Source organism: Montipora capricornis, chromosome 13 (assembly GCF_036669925.1).
Source record: "Montipora capricornis isolate CH-2021 chromosome 13, ASM3666992v2, whole genome shotgun sequence".
Taxonomy (NCBI): domain Eukaryota; kingdom Metazoa; phylum Cnidaria; class Anthozoa; order Scleractinia; family Acroporidae; genus Montipora; species Montipora capricornis.
Genome location: NC_090895.1, coordinates 38,955,117 through 38,977,771, shown reverse-complemented (window position 1 = coordinate 38,977,771; position 22,655 = coordinate 38,955,117). Strand labels below are relative to the sequence as shown.

Sequence of the window (22,655 nt, the reverse complement as noted above, 5' to 3'; positions counted from 1 at the left end):
TCTCATGGTCGTATTCGCCGTCGTCGTCGTCGTCGCCGATAGTCGATTCTCCTATTAACGTGAATGTCATTTTTCTGTTTAGACTTGGTGCAGTCTGCCTACTTTTGGATCGTACAGGGGACCTCGTACCTCCAAACAAGAGCTTGTTTATTTCCGAGTCTGGACAGATATCAAAGACGAAATCAATCGACAACAAATTAATGGCGCCGTTCATTGATTCTTTTTTAGTTCATGACGGTGTTCGCCAATGGGGAAGGGTTCACGTTTTGGGATTCGCCTTGTTGTTCGTATGGACCCATCACATGCATGTATTGTCTTGATCGACTCAATGACCAGCGAACGAACATAGCACCACAGGAGCATGCACGACATTGTCAGGGGACCTACAAACGTCGTAGGGAAAAATCGTCTGCGGTTGAGAGATCCTATACCCTCGTGTGGAATGATGATCGTTATCAGATGCGTGTCTTATGGGAACTAACACCTCGATGTACTGTGGATTTTTCGTAGATTATGGTCCGTGCCGACCGATGTTTTTGTACGTGGAGTGGTCGCTTTCATGTGCACGAGAGACGACCCTATACGCCCGAGGTTCGATTCATGTTACTGGAAGAACGTTTGACAGGCGTGTCTTTGTTTATGTTTTAGCTGCTGAGCATTCCCCCGGATGTCGAGGAGTACGTGGATGTCGATCGTTACTGTGCAGAGTGTTATGGAGAAAGTTATACGATCGTCCAGAAACTGGCCATCATCGATGCGGTCGTGGCACGATACGGATTTTATAATTATACAGGATCGGACCCGATCACAGGCATCGGAACATTTTATTTACGTGTGATAAGGATGAGGATGTACGATGAGTACGATTTGGAGGATGAGGGTTTGGAGGATCCTTACGATGAGGATTTGGAGGAGTATGATGATGAGGACCGAGGCGTGGCCCTTTATTATTTGGATCCACCTGTATGGCGTCGTCAGGTGATGGTCCGTAACGAGGAGGGACATTTTGTTTACCAGAATACCGAAGGACATTTGGTGGTACGGACAAGACGTTATCACAGTATGGGACCTCCCTACTGTTCTTGTTGATCCGTTTTATTTCGTTCCAGATCCAGACCCAGTTTCAGCCTCAGTTACATGAATGTTGTCCTACCCAAAGTTGGTTGAGGAAGCCATGGAGATGTGCAGAGATATGGCGTCTTCGTTACTATCGTATGAAAAGAGGATCTGATGGACATTTTCATTTCCATTGCAGTTCCAATTACCCCCTGCACGGCGTCACCTGAGAGCGGTCATGCTGTTTGGTAGTCTGATTTGTTGTGCAACAGGACAGGCCCTTCGTGAAGCCTGGCGTTATCGGAGACAGCCCCTATGGCACCCGGAAAAACAGATCAAGAAGAACCAGAAGACGGGACACTTTTATTTTGTACCTTTTATTGACATTTACGGTCCTTGGTGTCGTCGGACAAGAATATTCAATCGTAAATTTCGTTGAAAAATGTTTGTCAAATTAAAGTTTGAGTTTACGTTTCATTTGCATGATTTTCTTGACCACTTTCTCCGTCTTCTTCTTTTTGCCTGGGAGGTTACTGATAGCCCGAATCATCTTGTCGTCGGCTTTCCACTTGTCCTGTAAGTTTCTGGCCTTGGCATAATCCATGTCGTGGGTCTTGGCAATCTTGTCCAAACGATTGATGCCAGGATCCCCTCGTTTGAGTCGTTTGGCCAATTTGGTGCCAGGACCCATGTACTGATAACCAGGCCAATGAAACTCGATCCCGGTCTTGGACAAAGCCTTCTGCACGTCAAATTTGCCACCTCGCTGACGTCGTCGTCGCTGGCGTCGCCGTCTCTTAGTAGTCCTCGCCATCCAGTCGTCGTTTGAGTTTCTTATCGAAATCCAACCAACCGGGCGGGCGTTGCAATTTATCTGTTTCGGTAGGACGACGGCGTTGACCTGTCTTCTTACGAATCTTCTTCTTGACCGATTGAGCGGTCGTCTCCATGTAGTCGGCCACACTACTCCCCATCATCCTGGGATCTCCTTGAAACGGAAGCTGTCCCCAATCGACGGAGGGAACCGGTGTCTTGGGGGGTGACTTTTTCTTCGACTTCTTTTTGGGTGGGGCTGCTTTGGGTTGAGTGATGAATCGAAGTCGTTTTTTAGCTTTAGGGGGTGCCGAGGGTGTGGTCTCGGGTGTTGTCTTTTTCTTCTTCTTCACCAACTGCGTCAACATGGAGTGTAAGGGTCCTTGCGCATAGGCATCGGCTTCGGCATCGCGTTCGTCGTCGGCATCCGGTCCGAACCCAATAGGTTGTCGTACGGCTTTGGTCCACCGTTTCTTTTGGTCGGCCAGAGAGGTGGCCAAGGTCTTCTTGATCCCTGGAGGAATCTGATCCGACATGAGAACGGCTTCTTGTTTGGCGGCGATACGAGCGGCTTTGGCCAAAGGCAGGTTTTCGGTCAGACGTTCCTTGTACACGTCTTCGAGTTGACGCAGTCGTTGAGGATCGATCAAGACTTTGTTTTCAAATCCTGGAATGGTCTCCACTTCACTCATCGTGAAGTATTGAGATCGTCGCGTCTCTCCTTGGTTTTATAGTAGAGGTTCTGTTTCTCGTAGCGTTCGCGTTCCAAATGTCGATTCAATTCGCAGACTTGTTCTTGCAAGACCCCCATCTTTTGTTCGGCAAGCTCCAAGTTCTGATTGCGTTCTTGCAACTGATCGGTCAATTGACGGACAATGTCGCATTGTTCGCGGACACGATGCCGAAGCCCCCGTATCTGATCCTGTAGGGCACAGAACGAACGAGGCCCTTGCGTCCACGTGTTATCACACCAACCATCGTCCATGTTGTAGATGCTCCTTGACACAATGATGATACGCCGTATGCAATCCGACCCAGAATCGAGTTCGATGAAAATGTCGGCGCATCATCCTTCGTCGGGCTTTTATGGTATAACTCGAACGACTGATGGCCCGTAACACTCTTCGATCTCGTGGGGTCTCGGTGATCTTGAGTAGGGTGTACTTGGACAAAGGCAGACGCCCCTTGACAATCTCTCGAGCCAGTTGACTGATGGCCTCGATCTTTTGATCCACGGCATCGTAGAGTTTTCGTAAACGGTCCTCTCCCGACAATCGGGTCAGATCTCGTAGAAACCAACCCAGATAGGGTGTTTGGGCACGAACGCAACCAGGAATCTGATGACGACACGCTTTCATCGCGGACATAGACACCGTTCACAGACGGTGTTCAATCCTTGCCACAGACCTCGACCCGTTTGATTCATCATGATCTGACGTCGCTTTTTAATAGAATGTTTACGGCGGGCCATGTCTTCCATGACCTTTTCGTAGGGTCGAAGGCGTCCTACCGTCTTGGACGAGATGGGAATGTTCCCTCGCAGTGCATTCATCACCAGTTCACTCACGGCATTGATTTGATCGGCATTGGCAGCTTGAAGTCGTGCTCGACGTGTTTGATGATCGGCTTCTTTCAAAACACTCCGTAGGAACGGACGTTGTCGCTGGATACGCCACGACATGATCTTCGATCCAGAGGAAGAGACGAATTTCTTTTTATACACGAAGTGAGCGTCGTTTTCGTCGACGGCGGCGACGACGTCCTTTTCGTTGGGGCTGTGACACTGGGATCATCACCAGGTTACCGCCTCGTTGCATCCATACGGGTGCCATCATACGTCGACGTTGATGTATCCGTCTCGGGCCCCACCAAAGACTACCACCACGTTGACGTGCCATGGTAGACATATGGAATGATGTGGACTATCCTTTTATAGCCCCCTCAAAGGACGTGGATCCCCACGCATCATTCGATCCATCACCATTTTTCGCGCCCAAGGTTTTCGTTGGAGAATCCGTTTCATCATGCCATAATTATACTTGGGTGCTTCATAGTGACCGGTGACGCCTTTGGCACCCATCCTTTTATACCTCTTGTCTTTTCCTAACGTGTACCCGGCAGCCGCGGCCTTGCCTAGGACCGCCAGGAGACCGCGTCCACGTTGTGGGGGTCGTCGCCGTCGTCGCCGTTTGGTCTTGGGCATGATTGACATCGTGGCGTTGCGCATGTCCTTTTATGGGTTACTGAGTCGGGAAGAGGTGCGTCGGACCGTGGGCGTGCCACCATCTTCGTAGACTGTGGTCACGGTGTTGGTATGGGTAATGTTCCGGATACGACGTCCATCCGTTCGTTGACGGGCGTCTTGAGATAACAAATCCATTTGACGACGAAGTCCATCCTGATTCAAACGTCGTCGACCTCCACGGCCACTCCCTCCAGGAGAACCTCCTCCACCAGGAGAGCCTCCTCTGCCAGGAGAGCCGCCTCCTCCGCCACCGCCTCCTCCGCCACCGCCGCCTCCTCCGCCACCACCGCCTCCTCCGCCGCCACCGCCTCCACCGCCGCCGCCACCACCGCTACCTCGACGACGGGAACCTGCAGGAGAACCTGCTGGGAGAGGGCGTCGACGCGGGCGTTTGCCTCCGGTCGTGGGACGAGGAGCTGCGTTGGAAGGACCACTGGCAGCAAAATCTTGTAAATCTTGGTCGGAGATCAGGTAATCTCTTTGGATCTGGGTTCTTTGAGCCACGGGGATGCTCCCGTCCAAGAGAGAACGCATCATGAGTTGTCGTTGGGCTAAAAACCCATCGGACTCTAGTCCTCCCGACCCAAGACCCAGTTCGGTCAATAAGGCATTGGGTTCGGGTGTCGGCACACGACCTTGATCCAACGTTTCCAAAAACTCTTGAATCGTACTATTGGGGGTTCGTGTTCCGACTCCGGCCGGACTGTTTCTGGGAGTCATGTTGGGAATGGTGTTCCCCACACCAGCCGGGGACGTACGCGGTGTCCTGCTCCCTACACCGGCTGGGGCAGACGTCATCCTGGGTTCAGAAAACGATCGGGTTCCTAGAGGAATGTGTCGAGCGGTCTCGAGCCGTTCACTCAAAGCCAAAGCCCGTCCTCCTTGTCTTCGACGTCGACGAGCCGCGCGTTCTTTAGCTCTCCGTCGTTGTTGCTGTTGACGGTACGTTTGCAATTCCCTTTGATACTCGGAAGGGTCGCGTTCAAATTGAAACTGGTCAAACGGCGATCCGGGACTGGAAGGTGTGGAAGGAGTTTGTCGTCGGTACTCTGTCAAGGCACGTCGATAGTCAGAGGGATCCCAATGGGCAAACGGGGATCCTGGACTACTCATTCACGTTTCCACACTTGGGTCGGACCATCCGAGGGTGTCACACAACTGAACAGTCGGTACCGATCGTCTGAAGCGGGATGAAGGTCCATCATTATATACCCGTACGGGCGTTGCGTACACGTTTCGAAGAGACGAAGCACGTCACGCCATCGATCGGGAAAGGCTTGTAACGTCAAGGCTCGAAATCCCGTTTGATCTCTAGGATTCTTGAACACGAAGAGATAGTGGGCATTCCTGGAGATGGTCTTGGCATACTTGCCGGGTGGAAATAAATCTTGACACAAATACAACACCGTAATGTTCCGATGATGCGATTCTCGGGTGAATAGGTCCAACACGCGTTTGTCGTTGCCACCTTCGTCCATGAGATCGTCCAAGACCAGGATCCCGCCTTGACTTTTTCCAAACCATTGTCGAAGATCCGAAATGTCAGGGATCCCTTCGTGAAATCGGATCCCACGACCTTTCATCCGTTCGAAACGTGGTTGCCATACGGCATAACAGTAATGACACGGTTTGGTCCGTCCTCCTTCAAAGACATCGCCTTCCGTCAAGAGGGCTTCGGTCAATTGCGTTTTGCCACTCCCCGAGGGACCGACGATCATCGTACTACTGGGTTGTCGTATCATCCTTCCTCGGCGATCGAACTGCACCTTATCTTTTTTATACCCTTACATAAAACAAAGACACGACATGGGATGAAAGTAACATTTTTTTTTTTATTCATCAATGTAGAAGAATCGGTTCATGCGGTGTACAACTTTGAAGGCAGGGTAACGTATTGACCTCTTGGACGATTTGACGACGTACTTGTCGACCCACCCTTCGGTCGTTGGCTACAAAATCATGGGGAGAAAAGGTTTGCACAAACTCGGGCATGGTACGTCCCCGAACCCTCTCTTTCAAAAACATCAAAGCATAATGACCGCAAGCGGTACTGTTCAAAGCTTGAAGGGTCCGATCGTTCCATTGCACGACATTCCATTCGTCTTCGAGCCATCGTTCCAAATCAGGTGCACGGTAAGTCGTCATCGGGAGCCCGTAACTGTCCATGACTTCGCACCGATTCTGTTCCGTCCAAAGTCCCAACCAATGTTGACCCGGTTCCCCTCGTGGATCCGTATTGACAATGTAAGCGGCCCGTGTCGTACGGGGTGGACGCGACGGGAGTCCGTCGGAGGGATGGACGCCGTGAAAGACGCGTTTCAGGACCGGATCGTCCAAGGCCAAGGCGCGTAAGGTCACGTCACTCAAGGGTACAAATTCCATCTTCACTCGTACTTTTGATACAGGACGGCTCCGTTGGCACCGGCCTGGAAGCTGTCTTCGAATTCGCCAAACACCAAAATGGTGATGTTCTTGTCGGGAGCGGCATTAAATCGGATTTCCAGACGCAGCTTGCCTTTTTGTTTGGGATTTCGATGATACGGTGAATCGGCATTCCCGCTGGGTACATTATTAAACATGAACAAGGTACAATTCTTGCCGTAACCCCAATCTCCTGGCTGAATCAGGTGAGGGCGATGATTCGTCAGGGAACCGCTGGCTTCCAAGACACGTTGGTAGCCCAACCAGTCTTTCCGCGTATCGGTGCCATTCAATTCCAAGGTCGGGTAGGGATATTCTTCTCCGCCCACCATTTGACGAATACTCTTCACTCCAAAATCTTGGAAGGCATACGGGTAATATTCCAAATCCCCATTAAACGCTTTGCTATCCAGCAGTCCGACGACCAAACGGTCGGGAAGACGGCCTGTGAACAATTGGTCTTCGGTCCACAACGTGGTCTTGCCATCGAACGAAAAGGTTCGGATTTGACTTTTGACCATAGGATAATTTGCCATTTGACCTCGGACATCGATCTTGGCCATCAGTTCGTTACCCACACTGACATTCAGGTTGACGCGACATAGATGAAAGGTGACTTTGATATCCCCTGCACCCAACGTGACGTATCTTTTGACCCCGGTCCCACTGGTCTTGGTCCCAAACAGAAAAAAGTCCGGGGTGTTGCAAAAGAGTTCCATCACCATTTCTACGCGAGGGACCAACAAACGTCCTGTTCGCATGGCGGCCAGATGAGGATACATGATCATGGTGGCTTTGTTGTTGCCGTAAAACAGTTTGGTGGCCGTCTTCAAAGCATTCCTATTATTGTGCAACCATCCGGCGGTGGTGGAAATGTCGTCGTCGCCTCCCGCGGCCTCCAATTGTTCCTCCACGTTCAGGTAATTCACCCAACCTTGAGGGGCCAACAACGTATCGCCTTCATCTCGACTGTAATTCAAGAGGGTCTCGATGAAAGCCTTGTACATGTACGTATCGGTCTGTTCGCTCATCAAGACACCACCCAGTCGTAGATTGATCTGCTTGAAGAGACCGTGGGCCAGATTGTTGGTGACGTACACAAACTTGGTGTTGTTGGCATCCGAGGCACTGTTGGCATCGATCACGATACCGTTGGTCGACGCCGAATTCAGTTTCAATTCGATTTCGAAAAAACTACGTCCCAAATCGATAAATTCGTCCAAACCGGGAACGGTGAAGGTGATGGGCACGATACCCGTCATGGCGGCACTGTACGGGATCATCCGGTACGAATCGACCGTGATGTCCGTCGACGGCATGGTAAACAGTTCCAGACTCATCGTCGTCGTCTTCTTCTTCTACGTCGAGGTCGTCGTGTTCTCGGTAGGTGCGGGATCAACCAACCACCGTACTGAACGGGGTTCCTGCCTTTTATAGTAGTAGGGGCAGACTGACGTCGACGGTAGGCGCGTTGTCGACGCAACCGCGAATGGACGACCATCGGTCGGCGATTCATCGTCTAAAGATGGACGCCACACTTCGTTTGGCTTTTTTATAGGCATACCGTCCACCCACTTTCGCCAAATCGCCCGTTTTTCGTTTCAAACCACGTTTCAACGAGTTTCCCACCACACCTCCGACTTCGTTGAACGAACGACCACTCGCCGCCGCTTGAAGTCCCGTTTGCATGGCGTTCATCAAGACGGGCGAGGCAATTTTGATCAACTCTTCGGTGGCACCATCTCCACGCTGGTACGGAGGATGATACCGTGTCAGACTACCCCCACGCATGATGAGGATGATGACCTCCCGACAGTGTCACGTCGTTTTTATACGTACCGTGGTCTCCTCCGGAACTGAAAGGTCACGCTAGTTCTACGATGTTTTCTTACGGAACTGAAAGGTGACGATGGTTCTCCCTCCAGGAGCGAAACGGGCCAGTTCTCCAGTACTCTCACCCACACTGACCTCGATCACATCCAATTCTGCACGGCGCATAGACATCCATTGAATGTGGGTGGGCTCGAAGTAGATGACACCCGAACCATCCTGGGTGTAATGCACTTCCCGGACCAACTGATGCTCTGAGTCACCGACAATATTACTATTCACTACATCCGAGTAGACGAGCATGGTACGCGATGGTTGAGTGGACATTCGATTGAATGAGTGATTCAAGTGTAGGAATCGCCACTCTACGGTCTGACTCAGACACAACTTGTTATCCTTCACCTGCCAGTAATTAGGGGTCCAATCAGCGTTTTTGGGTAATTCGGTGACCAATTGTCGATAGAGTCTCTTCTGGTCTTTTTCGTGAAAGTTCATCTCCAGATTAACACCCAAGACCCAGATTTTCAGTGAACTCAGTAGAACCTTCCAAATCCTTTGCTCGATCCATCCCATCTTCTGGGCCAAGTCGATATCAATGCAGAAGGTCATTTTACCATGGCTCAGGGACCCCACGTCGGCCACCTTCTTCCTCTCCATGATCATAGTCTCACCCTCCCATCGGAAGGTAGGGCGTTGACTATCTTCCACATACTCCATCTTCGCCTTGATTAACTCCAGTACCATCTGTCGGTTGAGTTCCTGAACGACTTCCTTCATGAACCCGACACCATCGACAATGACGGCATTGCGTTCGATAAGCGCCGTCTTCGTCACTTGACTTGACTTCAAGGTTATGGTTTCGGGATTGGTTCCCGAATCCTTCATATGATAGTTAGTGCTTATCACCTCGTCCGATGACAAGTAGCTCCGGAGATCCATCCCCTCATTAGGCATAGAGATGGAGGCCAACGCGACCTCCCATTCTCCATCAAAGTGAACGACCCTGGGCAAACGTACTTTGAAGGCATTCGGTGTATTATTCGGAAACTCTTTCGAAGGATCGCTGAGTACGACGATCCGATTCATGACGACGACGACGAAAATGGAGACAGAGCGTACTTGTTTTGTCTTTAGGAAAGGCCACGGGACGCCCGTCGATTTCCTTGACACGAACGTGGACCGTTTCGATCTTAGATCCGCGTAGGCGATGGTAATGCACCTGTGGTGGTTCCCACCAGGCACCCCCGCTTTTATAGGGGACGGTGCGCAACAGTTGGTCGTACGACTCCTCCAACCATTGACTTTCCACTAAATTGACGTAGACGAAAAGAGGACGTTCGACCGGTTGCTTTGCCAAGGGAGCCAAGGGAGTGTTCTTCAACTTGGCAAAGGCTTCGTTCAGACGGACAAAACGCCAATTGAAGGTTTTGGCCATCACCATGAAGTGGGCATTGTTATACAGGCCATCGACTTGACCTGACCCGACCTGACTCTCTAAGACCACAGCCGTCGGACCGGTTTCGGAGGTGAATTTGTTAGGGAAGGACGGAAAGACGGAGCCGTCACGAAAACGTTCCAAGGTGTAATCCGGTGTCGGGGCGTGTTTATCGATCGCTTCCATGAGAAGATTGGGTCCTTTCTTGTAGTACCGTGGTGTGTTTACATATTCAGCGTCGGTGGTGATCCATCCCATATGTAAAGCCAGTTCAAGGACCCATCCAAAATACTTCCACATGATGCCGCTTATGAACACATTCGTATTGTCCAGAAGCAAATCGTCTCCTTTCCATACCAAGGTGGCCATGGTATAGTATCTCTTCGTCTTTGGGGGGCTCTGACTCGTGTCCGTGAACTCAAAGTGAAGGTGCTCCCCTTTTTGTAGACTGGTCGTGATCTTCTGTTGCATTCGATGAACGACCTTCTTGATAAATTCCACACCCGTCTCGGAAGGGGTGATCTCCGATAAGAGGACCACCCCTCGTGCATTCCGCGCGATCACGAGCTCTCCATCGGAATTCCTTGTCGTGGTGGAATAGTAATACGTACACAAGTATCCTTCCTCATGCCATGTCTCCGGATGACCCACGCCATGGTACGCCTCATGAACCAGGATCTTTTCGGGGTGTACAGGGGGTGGCGGTGGTGGCGGTGGAATGTCAGGCAGAGAGACGCCACTCAATCCCACTTCCCAACGGTCCGTGTCCTGTTGCCAAGCACGATCGCTAGGCAGACGGACTTTAAATTCGGAAGGACCATTATCGGGAAACTCGGATTTTTGAACATGACTCGACAATGTCACATAATGAGACATGACGAAAAAAAACGACATCTTTATTGTATCTTTGTATCTTTTATACATGTCGTAACGCAGAACGAGGCACCCAACTATCGTATTTCTCAGGCCAACCTAACCAACGCACTTTCACAAGTCGCTTGCGTCGTTGCAAGATCTTTTCCACGCGGAACAAAGCTTCGTCGGGCACAGTCACTTTCTGAACGTCTTCTTCGTAGAAACTACCTTCGAGAGGCGTGCCATCCCATTCTTTCAGTTTATACGTGACCACGGGTCCGGGTACCACGCGTTGTACGACAAACACTTCTTCGGTCCAACCCGGCAGATACCCTTTCTTGAACGGGCGATGTTTCTTGCTGAGTCGCACACGATCGCCCACTTTGAGTTTGGGACGAGGACGCCGTTTCAGGCGTTTGCCGTACAACGTGGACCACACCGCGCCTTCGTTCTTCTCCGTCACGTCGCGCGGTGCCATCCCGATACTCCGATGCCGACTCCCATTGTACCCGTCGAGGAGTTGGGGCAACACCTTGACATACACTCGCGTATTACGCGCCGTGAAATAACGATACATGCGTTGTTTTAACGTACGATTAAAACGTTCGACGATGGAAGCTTTGGCATCCCCATGCGTCGAAAAATGATGAATGCCTTCTTGTTCCAACATGGTTCTGAACGGAGCATTGTAAAATTCTTTTCCGGCATCCGTCTGTAAACGCAACGGTTTCCGTCCACTCTGTCGCAGAATCTTCTCAAAGGCTTCTGTCACGGCCACCCCGGTCTTGTTCTTGACGGGAACGGCCCAGGCGTACTTGGACAAGACGTCGATGACCGTCAAGAGGTATCGATTTCCTCCATTCCATTTCTTGAGAGGTTGCATCTCCACCAGATCGGCTTGCCATTGATCGTCTTTGTGGAACACCAACACGGGGGACGTCTGAAAACGTCGACGAACCGGACGATGTAACGTGTAGGCCAATTCCCCTTGCAATTCGTCTCGGGCTTCTTTCAAGGACAACCCTTGGGCTTTGGCATAGCGAGCCACGCCACCTAAGGCGCCGGGCGTGCCGGGGTCCGTGTAGGCGGTGACGCCGGAAGCACGGCGGCGGTTCTTCCGCTTCGGCATGTCTTGGTGAGAAGGAGTCGGACGGTCAACTCCAAGAGACTAGGCAGCTCTTTCAGGTACCGTTGTTCCAACGTCTGCCACGTCGCGTACGCTCTCTCGGGTCCCAGAGTTCGCGTCAACCAGGTCAGATACACGACAAAATGAGGCCATTTATAGTCGTCCTTGCGTTTCAAAGCGGCGAACGTGGCTATGGCATCCAGGGGTTCTTGGGTGGGTAATCCGTCCCATTGATCGTCTCCTTCGAGACAGGTCATGAGTTCTCGACACACCCAGGTCAAGATCGACCAACGGAGACGTCGTCCGTACTCGCGATAAGGCAGACGTACGATTTGTTCGAGTCCCACCCTCACCACCCGACGACCCAATTGAGCACACGACATCATCATCATCATCATCATCACATGTACTTTTATTCAAACATTTTCACATCGGCTGACTTTTATACACTCCAGAATCGATACGAATCTGATCAAAATTCAAATCAAAAAAACAAGATTTCAGCAATCCGGGTGTGATGGGACGGGTCTGTTCCAATCGTCTGCACCATTCTTCCTCCCGTTTCTCCATCCTCTTCTTGAGGTACGCATGATCCGGCAACGGTCCGAAAATGAGCTTCCTCTCTTGCTCTTCACGGTGCTTCTGCCACTTCTCCTGTTCTTCCCGAGAGATCCGTTGGACCGTATCGTGATCGTAGCCCTCGGCACGCCTCTTGAGAATCGTCTTGCCCCAGGCCAGATCTACCCATTGGAAAAACTTACACGATTCCTCTTGCCGACAGGCTAAGAAGAAACGATCCTTGTTGGGCGAGTCTGGTTTCACCGTCCGCGACAAACGCGCCTTCTCCTGATGGTAGCAATGCCAGGGTCCTCGTCGGACATCCTCATGCAGCTGCGCCTCGATGGCATCGATCCAAGTCTGGATTCGATCGGCACCCATCACAAACAAAGGACATACCCCATCGTGATCTCGGCAGTACAGGTACGGAGCCCCATTCTTGGTCAAACCGCCTGTCAACGGGGTGGCATGAAACGGGCACAGCACGTCCTTCGGACCTGTCAATGGAGGCGGCGGCGAGGATCGGGACGACGAGGGTGACACCACCGGTGGTGGTGGTGGTGGTTCAGGAGTCGTACAGGGTGGTTCAGGACCGTGTAGGACAGGATCAAAAGGCACGTCATGGTGCACCCTGCCTTCAGCCAAGGATACCACGAACGGCGGATCTGCATTCTGTTCGAGGGGCATCGTGGCCATCACCTGTTCGTAAGAAGGCAACTCGGGTGGCACAGAGGCTAACAGAGCATCCAACTCACGAGCCGCTTGGTTCAATTCCTCGTCCTTCTTCTTCTTAGTCTCCTCTTTTCGTTTGGCGGCCGCTTTCTCACGCGCTTCCTTGTAAATTTTGGTAGGCGGTTGAGCTGCTTCACGAACGACATCGTCTTTCTTCTTACCTCGTTTGGACGGTTTTTTACCAAAACTAGGATACCTAGCGGGAGACACACCTCCGTATTCCCACGACGTACTCATGGTGTTCAATGAGATCCTGACTTGCACGACACTGTCCTTTATAACCCGTCACACGTGTTCCTCTCGTGCTTGATCTTCACGTGTCTCCCACGTGGACACTCTCATAAAAAATCGAAGCTCCTTTCCGCTCTCTCCATTTGTCACAGTATGTCTCAGGCAGCAGCCACGCAAACAGAAGACGACGATCCCATCACCTTACGACTCCTCAAACGTATAGACGCTCTCCTGGATCGTTACTTGTGCAAGTCTTGTCAGTACGAAAAGAATCGACTCCCTTTGTCAGCCTTGAAGACCTGGAAACCGGATGCTAATTGGTGCTCAGACTGCAAATACATCTTCGACGATGCTGACGACCCCGACCCAGACGTGCGCAACCATTGGTGGTCCAAACGAGGGTGGCGCACCAAAGACTACTGGTCCTCCGCCGAATCCTCCTCCGAATCCTCCTCCGAAGACGACACACCCCTTTGATGAGGTGTGCTTCGTCCTGGATTTGGAATATTTCTGTAGTGGGCGGCAGATCTTACCTAGAGAACTGGGATACTGCGACCATACTGGGACTCATTATGGATCCATCCACTACAAACCTTGTGTGGGATGGCCCCATCTCTCTGCCAAAGATCAACGTACCGCTCATTACGTTTCCAAGTACGTCCATGGTCTTCCCTACTATCCCAGACAAGGCTATCATGTAGCCAGTGAACTCCTGGTCGATGTCCGTCGTCTCTACCAACAATTCAAGACCCCACAACGGACCCTCGTGGCTCACAAAGGAGGCATGGAAGGTCAATGGCTCGATACCTGGCAGATTCCTCATCTAGACTTGGAACGATGGGGATGTCCCAAATTCGACGATCTACCCCGTCTCTCCGTCGGGTCGTGCGGACGACATCAGCATCCCTTACAATTACATTGCCCTCAAGTCGAATGCTACCATTTCGTCCAATGGATGCGGTCTCAGCGACTCTTGTCTCACGACACGCGTTACATCAATCACGAACGCACGCAAAGAATGCTAGCCAGTCAGACACCCAGGACCCCGTTACGCCCTGCCCATTGGAAGACGTTCCCTCTACCCAAGTTGAACTATTTCCTTAAAGAACACAAATGTAACCGCCAATGAAAAATAAAACATGTTTTTTAATTCACATTGAGTGTTCCTCTTAACTTAACTTACACGAGTAAACGAACGATCACCAAGGTACTTTCGATAATAATACAATTGTGTCTCTTTTCTGGCACGCAACCATTCCGTGACTTGACGGTGAGGAAAACGAGACTCCCACCAACGAAGAAAACGTTCACTCTGATGAGCGATCTCCCTCTCCATCAAATGTTCCACCTCACTAAAAAACAAACAAAATGTCAACGTCCCAACAGTCCCTCTAGTGTGGTTAAATCGTCATCCGACAGATCGGCAAACTCAAACCTGTCGTCGTCGTCCTCAAACTCGTCGTCCGAAGGATCTGTGTTCAGATTCCAGATGGTCCGGGTCACGGCGTCGTAGACTTGTTGGACAATGATGTCCTGACGCTCGTCGTACCGCGGGTAATTCTGATTCTTGTTACCCTCCAGGTACACCTCCCGACAATGAGGACAGGTCCAATGGCTTCGGGTCAGCCACCACGTCAACACACAGCCCACGTGTAAGGTTTGACAGCAACATCCCATCTCCACCAAAAGGTCCGGTTTGATCCTGGCGCCTTGGATGCCTCCAGGTAAGATCTTATTGACCTTCTCGAGAAACGTCATCACATTGTTATCACATTGGAGCCCAAAGTCCTCTTCGCCACAGATGACACAGGGGAAATCGGTGGTATCCTCGACATCGAGGAACTGCCCGGTCGGTTTGGCCTTCTCCGCCCAACGGATCGCTGCTTTCATCTCCACATCGTCCACCTCCTTGTCTTTATCTTTCTGCCGAGTCGAGATGTTAAATAGGGGACCCGTAAAACCCATTGTCGGAACAGCGTTGGTGTTGTTGTTTCGTCGTCCGTGACCAATGACCACATGCATCACGGACATCATCAATCGTGAATCTCTTTCTTCTCTTTCAGCTCGTCGCATATCGCCAGGAACAGACAAACAATCGCCCATGAAGAACAAGAATGACGATCCTTCCAACGCTTCGATTCTTATAGACCTCTCTGGACCTCGTTTTCAAGAAGAGACCTTTCCTGGAGGGGTACCCCCCCATCCCCCCTCTCCTAAGTCACCTGACCTATCACATGACCCATGAGGGTCTCTTATAAGAGCGCGCGATCCTAAACACCTTCATTCTGTTTGTGATGCTCCGTAAATATGCCACCACTCACGCGCTTGCAAGCCAGAAGGGCCAGAGACAGACTAACGCGAATCCATGCGTTCTATCTGGAGAACCGGGAGGAACTCCTCAGGAAGAAGCAACAACTCGAGCGGAAGAAAGCCGAGCAACGAGAACGACAAGCCGAAATACAGAAACAATTCGAAGCAGAGAACCAATGTGTCATCTGCTTCGAATACCATCTCACAGAGCCCCACAAGCTGGAGCATCTGACGTTTGCAGCCATTTGTCGCCACCTGGGCGCCCTGCGCAAACTACGACACCGGTCCACACCCATGCGCATGTTCTGCTGCAAACAACGAATGCACGACCGGTGCCTCTATGCGTTCCTGGCGAGCCAATACGGCTACATGAACCAACAGCAAAGAAAGGATTGGAAATGTCCTCACTGCCGGACCAGCCTCATCGTGGTGGGGAACAGATACTTCCCCCAGAGCACCCATCCATCGCCAGATCTGGACAACGTCCGAAGAAACTTGTTCGGGAGTTGACGTGTGCCTCCGATGCATTTGCCAAACATAAGGAAGGTCTTTGCCAAATAGGTACCACACCCGTTCCTTTGCGTTGTCCTTCCTACTGGGATGGTTTTTATGTCTTTATGTTTCGAGCCATGTATCTGCATCCGTTAGCCAAGACGCACGCCATGGACGACCCATCCATTATGATTTTATGTTGTTTAGCTTTTTTAAACTTTTTAGTAGGGTAGTAGGTTCTGGATTCCTACACCATTGTTTATTCAAGGGACGAGGTTAGACACCAGGTCTCCTCACACGTTCCCGTTTGTACATTAAGTTTTTTGTTTGATTAAACCGTTCATGATTCGAGAAAAAACAAATCACTAGTTTGTCTTGATGTTCCCCCCGGATCTTGCTCCACATTCCAAACATACTTTCTGTTGGACTCCCCCGGTTATGACGTCACATGGACTTTGACCCCACCGTCTCAACCAATCCTGTTCACGTGTGCACGTGATAATGGCGGACCTAAAAATATCCACCAATCAGAAGCCGATGCATCTCATTAAAATTTGCTCTCGACCAATCAGAACGCTCCATTCAAAAGTGGCTCGTATTCCCCTATAATACTACTCATGGTCACTCAGCGGATGCAGTTGGGACAAAAAAGCTACAAATTTGCGTAGAAAATGTGTGTGATACATTTCTGCTTGTAAATTACCTTATGTGTTTAGACACGACGAAATCCCCTAAAATCGTAACGCACGGAGCTGTATATTTTCCTAAGAGGGTCGTACGGCTTTTTCTGGCCCCGCTCGCGCTAATGCGTACGACCCTCATAGGGACGATTTACACGGTGCTATTTTGGCGCATGCTACAAGCTTACGACAGGCCTACGACATGACTTACGATTGTCGAAACGTTTTAAAATATGTTTTAATATGCTGCGACATTTTCTCTGACTTAGACGACAATCGTAAACGAGTTGTATGCCTGTCGTAAGCTTGTCGCATGCGACAAGGAGCGTACCGTGTAAATCGGCCCATACAGGGAGTTTCTTAATAGTTTTGCAGTGAATGCGCACGCGGCGCCGTACGGGCCATATGATAACATGGATTCTGGTATTTGCAGTGAAAGGCCAGCATTAGATAACACACGGGTGAAGTAGATTTCTGCGCCCGCAATAACGACAATTCCCACTAAATCCCTAACCCTGACCCTGACCGCTGGTCACCGAATCTACTTCACCCTGTGTTATTTAATGCTAAACGAAGTAGTAAAGTGACGCCATCATGAAAATTGCTACACCACACTCCTCCCTAAATCTAGTTCGCGCGTGATCCAGTCAGGAAGCAAACCAAAACATTAACCAAAGCGATTGCGTAATTAGTTTTGACACTCAATTGAAAACTGTTTTATGCTACATACCATCCCAGCTGGGCTCAGACTGTGCCCGTTTTATTAGACGCCTAAACGTCTCTCTGGAAGGCCTCACCACCAACACGCCGCTATTGAAAACATCCGGCCATAAGTCCTCTGAAGCAGCCGACAGCTCCTCGCGCTCAAATAAATCATCAATATTTCTCAGAACCAAAGTATCCGAGTCCAGGTATACTATCTTGTTGTAAGATGTAAGAGTCCAAATGTTGAGCTTAGTGAACGTTCTTGTTAAACTAGGTCTTAACAAAAGATTCGGGTTCTGTGCATTTTGTGGTGCAGTCAACTCAGGACGAATAACAACATCAGAGAATACGCCGTGATCTCGAAATCTGTGGAAAAAGATAAACTGCATCGTTTAATATTTTGCAGGAATGGCAAAATAAGTTAAGGACTTGAACCAGCCTTCCTGGTCAATCCAGGGTCAATTTTGACCAATATTGCCATCGAATTCTCTTTTCCTACAGGTTCTCGGCCGCAATTGCCTACGAAAGTATAGTTGACGATTCTTGACTAAGCAGTGCTTGTAGCATACACCGAGCCAGTTCAGACAACAAAAGTTCACAAAATTTGTACCAGCTCAAGTTTAATTCCATATGATTTGTTTAAATTAAGATTGGCTCATTATCCGTTTGACCAGGCAAACAATCATCCTCTGTTATAGACTTCCGCGTGCGTTCCTTTTAGCAGGAAGTATACATCGTCGATTTGATACTCAGAAGAAAAAAAAAAAAAGAAAGAAACAATTAAACCAACAACAGGAACGATGCATCTAGTAGCCCTAGAAACCAAGTACCTCTATTTACTTCGTGTTTACGGTTTGAACTTCGGTAAGATTGGATTCGTCGTTTTCTTAGCCGATCCCAAGAGCCGTTGTAATAGCTGTTTCCTGAATCTGCAACATCAGAAGGCCAATAGAGTTACAACCGGCTGCCTCATTACTCTCTGCATGGACTAGTTTAAATGGATTCAGGTCGACATTAATTTGTTTCAGTGTGATCACGGGATAGGGTATTTAAATAACCTCACCTTGAAACAGAGGCTACACTTGGAGAGCAAATCAGGACTATTGGTTTGGAGGTTTTAACTTCTTTGAGAGAAAAAGCAGATACCAGGGCTCGCTCGGCGTACTTGTCATCCGTGGCCACAAATACAAACGCTTCCAGGTTTTTGTGGGGGGATAAGTTGAAGTTAACTGTAGAGTAAACATTTAACGCTAAAGACTGCAATGCCGCGTGCAACGATCTATGCATTACGTTGGATCAAGACAGACAGTGACAAGCATAAACACACCACTGTTCGAAACAGCTGTCTGCGTCTGCTTTCTAGTTTGAGCGCTAATCGTGCTAGGTTCGGCCCACCGTAGTTCCATTTTGAAGAGAATGCCTTCGTGAACGTTGTTTGATCTGTTCGAACAGCGGTGTGTTTATGCTTATCACTGTCTGTGTTGATCCAACGTAATGCATAGATCGTTACACGGCATTCAGTTAAGTAGATACCTTGTACAGCGGAGAAAGGAAAAGACCAATTTCGACATATTAAAATTCAAGTTCCAACAACTTGATTAAGATGACCTCGAGGCTCTCGGGAATAATTTAAGAGCTTGTAGGAGTTTTTCCCGGAGCCTCGAGATGATGACTTAAATCTAAGAGAGAATTTTAATATATCGAATTCGAAATTGGTCTATTGTGGACAACGAATTTCAAGGTTTCCAAGTTGGAGGGTCTAGAAGAGACCAATTTCGATGTATTAGAATTCAACTTCAAACAATAAACATGACTTTGAGACAATGGGGAATAAAGTAATGATTTGTATAAGTTATTTTCCTGGATCCTCATGATAACGCCTTTTGTATTAGAATAAATTTGAATATATCGAAATCCGGCTGTGTGGTTTTTAAAATTTATTATCTATTATTTCGCGGACCTTCACAGGCTCACCAACCTTGCAAAAACGACCACAGCAGGACCGAAAGAGCAACAGTAAATACCAGCAAAGCTCGGCAGGATAACCTATGATATTTCATCTTCAATCTGCAATGAAATGAACAAGAGATAACTTAATTGATCCCTACTTGGTCAGGTGTATGGAAACGAACGAACGACAGAGACCTATACGCTTAGACACAAGGGCGTGTTTGCACATCAGTGCAATTTTCAGCACAAACACTTACAATATGCCAAACGTAGGCACAATATGTCTACCCATGACAATCGAGGCCTGAGATGATATTGAATTTAACAGCCACCTCGACTCGAACGATAGTTTTCATCGAACCTCCGTCTCTATGATGCCCGAACAACCTTAGTTTACCGTGACCAACTTTTGTTATAACTGGTAACTTGCTATTAAATTAAATTAAATTAAATATTGTTGCAAAGGCGAATAGTGAACTTAATGCGTCCAGTCCGATATAATGGAGTAGACGATATTGAGCTGCGTAAACAACAACAACAACAACAACAAAAACACCGAAAAAGGAGGCAAGTATGCACTTATCAAAGTGTAGTCTCGATTACTATCCGCTTTTTGATGGAAATGAGCCCACACTCCTCACCCAAACATGAAGTTTGCCAATGGTTAGCTTTTTAACCAATGAGATCAGCGCCCGCATAATTTTCACGCAAGGAAAACCATCTCAGGACTTAAATTTTTGCTAATAACTCGCTTGTTTGCAAAAGAAATCAGGCAATGCCCCTTTTTCTTTAGAGTACAAATTAAATAAAGGCTTTTATCATATGGCCCGTACGGCTCCGTGCGCTCATTCATTGCAAAACTATTGGGAATTTGCCCGTATGAGGGCCGTACGCATTAGCGCGAGCAGGGCCGGAAAAAGCCCTACGGCCCTACTAGGAACATGTAATGCTCCGTGCGATGCAATTTAGGGGATTTCGTCACTTTTAAACATCCAAGTAATTTACAGCCAGAAAAGGAAATGCAAACAACATATTAGATAAATTTCCTGTGCATATTAATTTTTGTTTTTTATTTTGTCCGAACTTCATCTTCTGAGTGCTCATAAATAGTGTAAAGAGCCATAAGATAAAATGCTTATTGACTGAGTTTAGGTTGGGCCGGACGGGAAAATATTTGGCCCTCGGTCATGGCGCACGGACCGAGCACCATGACCTCGGAGCTTTTTCATCATCATTATTCTCCATAGCCTAAGGCGGCCGTAGGTGCACTCTCAGAGACCAGAGTAGTTTCTTCCACTCCCTTCGGCACTGTGACCTTCTGACAGCTTCGATGATTGCAAGGCCAGTCCCGCATTCTGTTATATTGGTCAACCATGGCTTCCTAGGTCTTCCCTTTCCTCTTTTGTTGCATGGGAGCTCTTCCATGCACGATCATGTTTTCCATTTGTAGCTGTATCTTAGTTGGTGTCCAATGATATGTCCAAACCATCTGCGTTTTTTCTGCTTAATCACTGAAAGCAGTGTCCCATGGTTCCCAGTTAACTATCCACTATTTTTTTGGCGATACTCTCATTTGTTCTGTGCTCCTAAGATCCAGCACAGAAAAGAAAATAAATGCTCTCGAATTCAAATGCTATGTAGGAGGATCATCCTCCTACATAGCATTTAAATTCGAAAGCATTTATTTTCTTTTCTGTGTTTCTGTTGACCACACTACTGATCTTAGAAGATGAATTTTTTGTCTTCACGGAAATGTTTCTGTTCTTCCAAAAAGGAGTAAACTCAGCCAGCGCCGACGTTCCGACTGCTACTATTCTCATCTTGATTTCTTTTTTCCCATTCACATCTTCAGTCAAGGTGCTTCCGATGTATTTAAAATTGTCAACTTGTTCCAGTGTCTTACATTGTCTCCTATTTTTATAGGCTGACTAATGTTTACTGTTGTTTTGCCTGTGACCATTAATTTGCTCTTCTTGGCACTGATTTCCATGCCATATAACAACTGCTGTGGTGTTAGTTTCTCATTAAATTGTCTAAGTCTTCTTCAGTCTCTGTCAGTACATAGATATCGTCAGCAAACCTGAGGTTATTGATGACTCTTCCTCCAATTTTTATCCCAGCTTTACGTTCTTCCAGCGTTTCAGTAATTTGCTCAAGAAACAGGTTGACAACAAACATCCTTTACCGACGCCAACTGTTGCATGGTTTAAACAATTCGCTTGCTGTGTGGCCTGTCTTAACTTGAGATCGTGATTGTTTGTACAGTGATCGTATCACATCAACCATGGCCTCGCTGATATTGAAGCTTTCCATGACCATAGATCATCTCATTTCATTTATTTATTTTGCTACACTACATCCATTATAAAAATACAAGTTTACAAGATAAAAAGAAAAAGTGGCGAGCAAACCTAAATGAAACCACGGGGCTTATATGAAATTAGGTTTCCTCACCAATGATAACAAGGAGGAGTACCGGGGAAGAGAGATCATAACAAAACAGCAAGAGGCATGCAGGAGGTCGACAGCCAATTCATTCTATACAATAACAGAAACCCATAAGGGTTGAAACGTGTAAAGGCCCCTTGTGTGCTGGGAAACAAGCTTCTGAGTATTCAATTTGCTAAGTACCATATTTGGAACAACAAGAGCGAGGGGTTTCCAAATATGGTACTTAGCACTGAAACATTCAACCAATCAGTTCGCACTGAATATTCGGAAGCTGTGAACGCGCGTTACACGTTTCAACCCTTATGGGTTTCTGATAATAAGTAATATATATACTGGCCGGATAAACATCAATTTTTGTTCTCGATTGAATATTTTGCAATAAAGTATTGTTTTAGCTTATTTTTGAAGGTTGCAAGAGATGAAGAACTAGTGATATCTGAACTTAGATTATTTAAAAACTTTGGGCCTTGAAAGAAAACAGAAAATCGACGTATATTTGTTCTGCAATATGGTAAGCAAAAAGAAAGTGCGTGCCTGGTGTTACAGCTACATGTATGGGTACGATTTTTCAATGAAAATAGAGTGTCAAATTTGAAGGAAGATTGCAAAAAAGAATACATAAATTGACCTAAGTGAAACAAGTAAATGTGTTGTAATTTAAGAAAGTAGAGTTCCTTAAAAATGGGATCTGTATGAGCATCATAATTGGAGCTGCTCATTATCTTTATCGCTCGTTTTTGTAAAATAACGATCCGCTTAAGATTG

At 48.3% G+C, this 22,655-nt stretch overlaps 2 protein-coding genes across 2 annotated transcripts in view; both read right to left on the bottom strand.

Moving 5' to 3' along the window:
* Positions 1 to 22,655, bottom strand: part of LOC138029907 (glycogenin-1-like) — a 33,472-nt gene that overhangs the window by 8,584 nt on the left and 2,233 nt on the right. Inside the window, exons 2-4 of the mRNA XM_068877757.1 lie at positions 19,468 to 19,556; positions 18,553 to 18,718; positions 17,515 to 17,855 (exon numbers count right to left, since the gene is read on the bottom strand). Coding sequence (XP_068733858.1) covers positions 17,515 to 17,855; positions 18,553 to 18,718; positions 19,468 to 19,549 — 589 coding nt within the window. The 5' untranslated portion in view covers positions 19,550 to 19,556. The remainder of the gene's footprint in view (positions 1 to 17,514; positions 17,856 to 18,552; positions 18,719 to 19,467; positions 19,557 to 22,655) is intronic.
* LOC138029533 (uncharacterized) lies at positions 5,224 to 5,856 on the bottom strand. The gene has a single exon (XM_068877242.1). The coding sequence runs from the start codon at positions 5,854 to 5,856 to the stop codon at positions 5,224 to 5,226; it is 633 nt and encodes a 210-aa protein (XP_068733343.1).

Bases quoted from the DNA above. Each gene is read 5' to 3' on its own strand.
- LOC138029533 (XM_068877242.1), bottom strand. From the start codon at position 5,856: ATGATACGACAACCCAGTAGTACGATGATCGTCGGTCCCTCGGGGAGT.